The 7985-nt window shown below is 40.0% G+C and overlaps 1 protein-coding gene across 2 annotated transcripts in view; it reads right to left on the bottom strand.

The window, feature by feature from the left end:
* Positions 1-5745: 5745 nt before the first annotated feature.
* CENPK (centromere protein K) overlaps positions 5746-7985 on the bottom strand; it is a 36670-nt gene continuing 34430 nt past the window's right edge. For both annotated transcript variants that reach the window (XM_049795395.1, XM_049795394.1), the window contains one exon: positions 5746-6373. In XM_049795395.1, coding sequence (XP_049651352.1) covers positions 6215-6373 — 159 coding nt within the window. In that variant the 3' untranslated portion in view covers positions 5746-6214. The remainder of the gene's footprint in view (positions 6374-7985) is intronic.

The following is a 7985-nucleotide window of genomic DNA, read 5'->3' as shown; positions in this document are numbered from 1 at the left end:
CTACAAAGGTATGTACAATGGAATCTACATTGAACCATATGCAAAACAGAAATTTTTTCCATGAAGCTGGACAGCATACTTAAGCGGCAGGTTTAATACTCAGTGTTAGATTTAAACCCGCTGTACAGGTCTGCCCCTTTCTACTGAGGTTTCTCATCTCCAAGACAATTTAGCCTAAGTAGCAGGAAATGAGAAAAGAAGCCTGGGGAACACTGGGTAGGGAGGAATAGAGTACACGGCCTTTGTTACCAGCAGTTTAAGGCAGGAACAAAGGGGTATCAAAATGCACCCTAAAGCAGATCTACTGTGTCAACCTCTATACTGTGAGTTGCTCAGTGTAATTCAGGTATGTGAAAATGTGTCCTAACAGAAAATGTCTACTGATATTATCTAGGACAGGTCAGTTATCATGTCTGGTAAACAACTGTATATTCTACTTCACATCATAGGTAGTTAAATTGTGCAAGTGTTTGTCACAGGACATTCTGGACATTAAAAAAAGTACATGGATTTAAAAAGTGATTGCACAAATGTATAGGAATCTCAGTTAAGGACTTCACATTAGTGATTATGAAAAGGCTTGGCTCTCTTCCTGGCCCATGCTGCTGAAACAGTACACACAGTCTCATTTTTAAAACTCAACAACACACTACATGCTAAGCACCTGTTAAGCTGTTCTAGTGCCATAAGTTTGCCATGGGTAGAAAGCTCACCTCTTTCCTCTGCTTCTTTGTGGCTTTTTCACAGCTAAGTGTTCTATAACTGTATTAATTTATACACTAGGAAATATACTTGACATACTTATCTAAAGGAAGTAAATTCAGGTTGCTTATTGTTGGCCCTTGACTGGGACCTGGCACAAAATTATGATTGTGAAGTGGCAGAGGGGTCCAGCTAATTGAACCTGTCAGTATCTCTCCTCTTAAGAAAATTCGTAACTATCCGTGCTTACACTACACACTAAAAGGTCACAATCAAAGAATGGATGACTGTGGGTTAGATCAAATTTTCATGTTACTCAGACTGGTAGATCTGATGTTCATTGAACTTCCCAGGTTTTTTTAATATCAGCTTTGTAGAGCTAAAAATTGACATTAAGCTAAAAAAAATCCTTATTTCATAGAATGTACATACATAGAGTCCCAATATTAGCATTTACAGAAGCGTTAATTCCAGTTAAACTGCCACTTAGACGTGCACAGAGAAAAAAAAAAATCAAGAAGTTACCCTATTAGGTCGTTAGATGTACTCCCCAACCTTCCTCATTGTTGATACTACTGATGGAAGATCCTATTCCAAGCTTTTCTGGTAAGGAAGATCTGTTCATCATTCCTGCCTTGAATTCTTCCATTTACTTGCCAGGATTTTTCTAGGAGCTACAGCTTCCAGCTAGCTCTATTTCAGCCTGAATCAGTTTCCCTTAAAAACTGATAATGCATTTTAGGCCATGAGAAAAATTGATTACCTCTTTCTACAGCTTTTCTTTTGCTCTAGTGAGTGACTTAATTGAGCCTAAGGAAAAAGCTCTACATTGAAGTTTCAGGTTCTGAGCATGTCCCAGGCCTAAGCTGAAAGGCTCTAGGGAATGCAATAAGATACTGTGGAGCTGCAGGAGGGTCTCAAGGGATATCTATCTATATCTTCTCAGGGTCCAACAATTAGCAGGACATGGATATCTGAAACAGCTGACTACCAGTTTTCTTTAATAATCACTCATGGATCTAAGTTCTATAAACTTGCATTTTTTTGAAAATTTGTACTTAACCTTTACAACACATTTTATGGCAGTGAGCTCCATAATTTAATACAAAGCTTTCTATGAAGTGCTTTATTCTAAATCTATTCTGATAATTTACTTGGATGAGATTCGATTTTGTGTTATGAAAAATAATTAATATTGCGTCTTCTCTAGACTACTCATTTATAGACTATCCTATCTACTCCTCAGTGTTTTGGGGTGTTTTTTGGGGTGGTGGTGGTGTGGGTTGTTTTTTTTTCTTTTTAAAACTAGAGAAGCTACTTAGTATTTACCATTTTTTCTTCAGCTTACCAATGTCAGCACAGAAGCAGGCATCCAGGGTGAATGAAGTATTTGAGCTTTATAATATTAGTAATAAGGTGAAATGATAGTAGAATACAAAGTATTTAAAAACAAATGAAGAAAAAAATCTAATGAGACAATGCTAGAAAGCAAAGCCAAGAAACTTAGCTATTTGAATAATTAATTAAAAATACTGTAAGATAAATGTGTATAGATTAGTCAAACATCACAGCTAGACTTTGAATAACGGAGAGCAGTTGAGCAAGCAGTACGAAACAAAAAGTCAGTGTTCATGCACAACACAACAGCACACAGTTCATGCTTAATCACCACTTGTGTGGGTAAAATGAACAGCATTCACTCAAAACAACAAAAGACGTAATGGTTTTTTTGCTTAATATTTAGTAGGGCTAAAAAGGGCAATTATGTTAGAACTTTTATTAGATTGGTCCCCCCTTCCTCTCCCATGTGTCCTTATATTATCTTGTAAACTTGTCATGTGAAATACTCTGTTGAGTCCTGTTGAGGACTTTCATAGTAATTTTTAGTAGCTGCAAGGCCTAACTGCAAAAAAAAATACCCTGATTTCAGTCATTGCATTTAGTTTCTTTATTTAAGAAGTTGAGGACAACTTCCTAGTACAGGTGATGGAGAGCCTGACCAGAGGAGAGGTCCTGCTGGATCTGTTGCTCACTAATGCAGAAGAACTTACCAGAGAGGTCAAGATTGGAGGTAGCCTGGGCTGCAGTGGTCATGTCCTGGTAGAATTCTCAATCTTGAGGGGTACAGGACTGGTAAAAAGTAGAGTCAGAACCTCAGAAAGGCACACTTTTGACTGCTAGTACCTGAGATCCCTTGGGAAACTGCCCTCAGAGGCAAAGGAGTTGAATGCAAGCAGGGAGATATTTAAAGACATTTTTCTTGGGGCACAAGAGCTCTCAAACCCAATGTGCAAGAAGTAGGGCAGGGGAGGCAGGCAGGAGGCCAGCTTGGCCAAGTCAAGACCTCTTAGCCAAACTAAAACACAAAACCAAAATTCATACACAGTGGAGTCAGGGATAATCATCCTGGGGAGATTACAGGGATACAGCCCGGGAGTGCAGGGAGGGCATCAGGAAAGCCAAGGCACAACTGGAGATGAACTTGGCTAGGGATGTGAAAAATAACAAGTTTCTTCAGATATATAGGACAACAAAGGAAGATGAAAGAAACTGTACCCCTTTCATGAGCAAAATGGCAGACCTGGCTACAACAGACTTGAAGGCTGAGCTACTCAACAACTTTTTTGCCTCTGTCTTCACTGCCAAGTGCTCTAGCCCCGCCACCCAATTTGCCATTCTCAGTTCTGAGACTCTTCTTCTCCTACCACAGGATAAGATCAGGTTTGAGACCATCTCAGGAGCCTCAATGTGCACAAGTCCATGGGACCTGATGAGATGTGTATTGGGTTTGCATAGTAAAGTTTTCGTAGTGGGGGGCTACAGGGGTGGCTTCTGTGAGAAGCTGCTAGAATCTTCCTTCATGTCAAAAAGAGCCAGTGCCAGCCAGCTCCAAGACAGACCCGCTGCTGGCCAAGGCTAATCCCATCAGCAATGGTAGTAGTGCCTCTGGGATAACATATTTAAGAAGGGGAAAAAACTGCTGCAGAGCAGCAGCCAGAAGAGAGGAGTGAGAATACGTGAGAGAAACAACTCTGCAGACACCAAGGTTGGTGAAGGAGGGGGAAGAGGTGCTCCACATGCGGGAGCAGAGATTCCCCTGCAGCCTGTGGTGAAGACCACGGTGAGGCAGGCTGTCCCCTTGCAGCCGAGGGAGGTCCATGCTGGAGCAGGCTCCTGGCGGGACCTGTGGCCCTGTGGAGAGAGGAGCCAGAATGAGCTGAGAACGAGCGCCGTGAGATGTGTCGTCTGTGGGTAAGGACAGATCCCCAGTGCTGTTGTGCCTGTGAATAGGCTGCATGGGGACGGTGAAGACCAGTAAGAGCTTTCAGGGCTGGCACCTTCCTTGTGGGAAGAAGGAGCCGGATGTTTGCCTTTTCAGAAAGAGGCTCTGCCGAGGTTTTCTGGCAGGACTTGTGACCCTGTTGGGGGACCCACGCTGGACCAGTCTGTGCCTGAAGGACTGCAGCCTGTGGAAGGGACCCATGCTGGAGCAGTTCATAAAGGACTGTAGCCCACAGGGAGGACTCGTGTTGGAGAAGTTCATGGACGACTGTCTCCCGTGGGAGGAACCCCATGCTGTGGTCAGTTCATACACAACAATGTGTAATGAACAAACCACAACCCTTGTTCCCTGTCCCCTCTGTTCTGCTCAGGGGAGGAGGTAGAGAAAATGGGGAGTGAAGTTGAGCCCAGGAAGAAGGGAGGGGTGGGGGGAAGGTGTTTCAAGATTTGGTTTTATTTCTCATTATCCTACTCTGATTTGATTGGTAATCAATTAATTTCCCTGGGTCAAGTCCATTTTACCTGTAACAGTAACTGGTGAGTGATGTCTCCCCGCCCTTATCTCAACCCACAAGACTTTAGTTGTATTTTCTCTCCCCTGTCCAGCTGCAGAGGGGAGTGATAGAACAGCTTTGGTGGGCATCTGGCATCCAGCCAGGGTCAAACTACCACAGGTGCATCCTTGTGTCCTGAGGGAACTGGCAGATGAAGTTGCTAAGCCACTATCCATTGTATTTGAGAAGCTGTGGCAGGCTGGTGAAGTTCCCAGTGACTGGAAAAGTAGAAACACAACACCTGTTTTTAAAAGGGTTAAAAAGGAAGACCTGGGGAGCTGCTACAGGCTGGTCAGTCTTGCCTCTATGCCAGCAAGATCATGGAGCAGATCCTCCTGGAAACTACGTTAGGGCACATGGAAAATAAGGAGGTGATTGGTGATGGCCAACATGGCTTCACTAAGGGCAAATTGTGCCTGACAAATTTGGTGGCCTTCTACAATGGGGTCACAGGATTGGTAGATAAGGGAAGAGCAACGGACATCATCTGCATGGACTTGTGCAAAGCATTTGACACTGTCCCACACAGCATCCTTGTCTCTAAAATGGAGAGAGATGGATTTGATGGATGGACAAGGAATTGGCTGAATGGTTACACTTTGAGAATTGTGGTCAACAGCTCAATGTCCAGGTAGAAAACCAGTGATGGAGTCATGTCCCTCAGCTGTATGTATTGTGACTTGTATCATTTAACATCTTTGTTGGGGACATGGACAGTGGGATTGAGTGCATCTCAGCAAGTTTGCCAATGACATCAAGCTGTGTAGTGCAGTCAGTGTGCTGAAGGGAAGGAATATCATCCAGAGGGACCTTGATGGTCGAGCCTGTGTGAACCTCATGAAGTTCAGCAAGGCCAAGTGCAAGGTCCTGCACATGGGTCAGGACAATCCCAAGCACAAATACAGGCTGGGCAATGAGTGGAGTGAGAGTAGCCCTGCAGTGAAGGATTTGGGGGTACTAGTAGACAAACTACATCTGAAAAAGTGAAGACAGATACTGTTATGCAATATAGCATAACACAATATGGGCTGATTAGGAAGCATGCTCAACACTCACAACACACTCAACAGCTGCAGCCCTTTGCACAGAAAGATATATCATCTTTCCTAAGTGTTTATCTTAAAGCAAATAAGTTTGCAAAAGCTCTGGAAAAAACCCCAAAAAAACCACACACCAGAAAACCTACATTCTTGAGATGACACTTTACTGTTAGTTAAAAATGTTCACAAGGCCATGTACAGCAGGAGCTGAGTTATTACAAATTTTGCCTCTACAGAGTACAAAAAAATACTAAAGGAAATGGAGAAGACTTAAAGCAATCTAAGAAAGGAACATAAGAGAAAAGTAATGAATAAAATATTTTTTTAAAAGTAAAAAGGACGGTTAAATGTCTTTATGCATCACCTGAATTTGCATCTTATAAAGGAGCTGAAAAACCCCTCCACACTGCAAATCTTGGCACCACTTGCCATAAAACAAAGCCAACTGTAACTGAGCTGTTAAAAGTAAAAATGTTTGTCTTCATATTTCACCCAAATAATAACTTTATTAAAGAAAAAAATTACCAAATCATCCAAGAAGAAGAGGTTGCTGATACAAAAAAGATTATCATAGAACTTCAGTATGTCTTAGCCCTCTAGTCAGAATACTGGTTTAAAATAAACACATAGGTCACACTACATGTGAAAGGCTTCTAGGCGCATTCTGTTTGGATCTTCTGGATGTCTCAGGGCAATTCCATATCGCAGCAGCATCTCAATATAAGGTGGCCAAAATGAGTCATTGATTGTTACATAAGGGTCATGTGGTGTGCGCATTAATTGCTTTATAAGAATCTGGAAGACCAAAAGGATAAGATTTAGGAATGAACAAAAGAGCTAGATTTTTATCTCCTTTAACTGAATTTATACAAATTATTATAATGGGACACTTATGTAGGCAATATAAGAAATACAAGACTACAGGAGAAATGCAAGACCTGTTCAAGGTAGAAGTAAAATGAAGAACTTCCAATTAACTTTATAACATCTTTTTTGATGTAACAATTAGAATCAGAATTATCCTTTTATCCAGACTAAGTTTTTCACCATCTGTCAAAAATTCTTAGTGTAACAGTGAATGCCTAAAAAAGCTGAACATGAAGGTGGATAAATCCTTATATAATTAATCTTTAAATCAGTATCTGTTAATTTAAGATTAAAAACATTAAATAAGACGGAAAGCTAGTTTTTTTGGAATCCCTTGCCTCAAAACCATAATGACTTACTGTCAACGAGTAGTATTTCTCCCTCACTCTTTCAGATTTTAGCAGAAAAGAATGTCTATCTTAAAAGTTTTGTAAATTTCATTTTGCTAATCTAAAAAAAAAAGAGTCTGTCTTAGATTGAGAATAATTCTTTTTCCTGTATTTTGTGTCCTTCTGTAGGGAGTGTTAGAAATAAAGTCTGCACCAGTGAAAAGTTAAACATCATAGTCCTACTTTAACTTCACTACATTTGCACATCAAATCTTTTTGCTCATCTCATAAATGGATTATCCAAATTCTTAATATCACTTCTTGTTTAGGCATGACAAGTACCTTACAACAATTCTCCTCTGGATGCTTCCTTACTCCTCTTTTGTTCCTTATCTAAATACAGAATTAGTTAATGGAGTTTAAAAAAAATCAGTTTTGACATTATTTTTCTGTTCTTGGAGACCATGTTTATGTCCTCATAATTCTGCTCATGGGGAATACTGCACACAATACAGATTAAATAATCTTGCCTATCCCATTATGCTCTCTCTATTCATCCCAGATATTTCACCTTTCTACTCAGAGCTTCTAAATGTTACAGCTTTCCCAATTTCAGTAGGTACAAAATACTCTGCCTGCCTCTTTATTGCTAAAGAAAACCTCAAAATCCTCACTACCAGACTTTACTCTTTTTTTCATCAAGTGCTATTAAAAGAAAATTTGAAAAGAAAAAAACCACTGCTCTTCTTTTGCAGAACATTCTGAAGAATTGTTCCAGTTTGTCTTTTGTACTTATCTGCCCCAATTATGAGTATTTACTCCAAATGCATTATTTTAGATGAATTGCTACTTAGTCTTTTCTGACATCTGATATTCCAAAATAGCCTTGCTGTAACTTTACATACATTTGTATTGTAAACAGTCTTTCAAATCTTAAACTAGTTCACTAAATTCTCAATCAGAAAGCAATAATGGTCAAACTGTTTAAAAGGAAAAGAATTACTAAATTTGTAAAAAAATTACAGCTTATTACTGAAATAAGAAGTAGTATAATAAAAATTCTGAGGTTTGCATGAGAGAAGTTTACTGCTTGCTTACTACTTAAGCTAATTTAATGAAGTAGGTACTGGTATACCTAAATAATAGAAATGTATACACCTAGCTTGTCAAAGTGGATTTATTATAAAAGTACACTTTCATTATTTAATAAA

The sequence above is a fragment of the Accipiter gentilis genome, chromosome Z, assembly GCF_929443795.1.
Source record: "Accipiter gentilis chromosome Z, bAccGen1.1, whole genome shotgun sequence".
NCBI lineage: Eukaryota > Metazoa > Chordata > Aves > Accipitriformes > Accipitridae > Astur > Astur gentilis.
The sequence above is the reverse complement of the archived record's forward strand: the minus strand, read 5'-3'. Positions and strand labels throughout refer to the sequence as shown.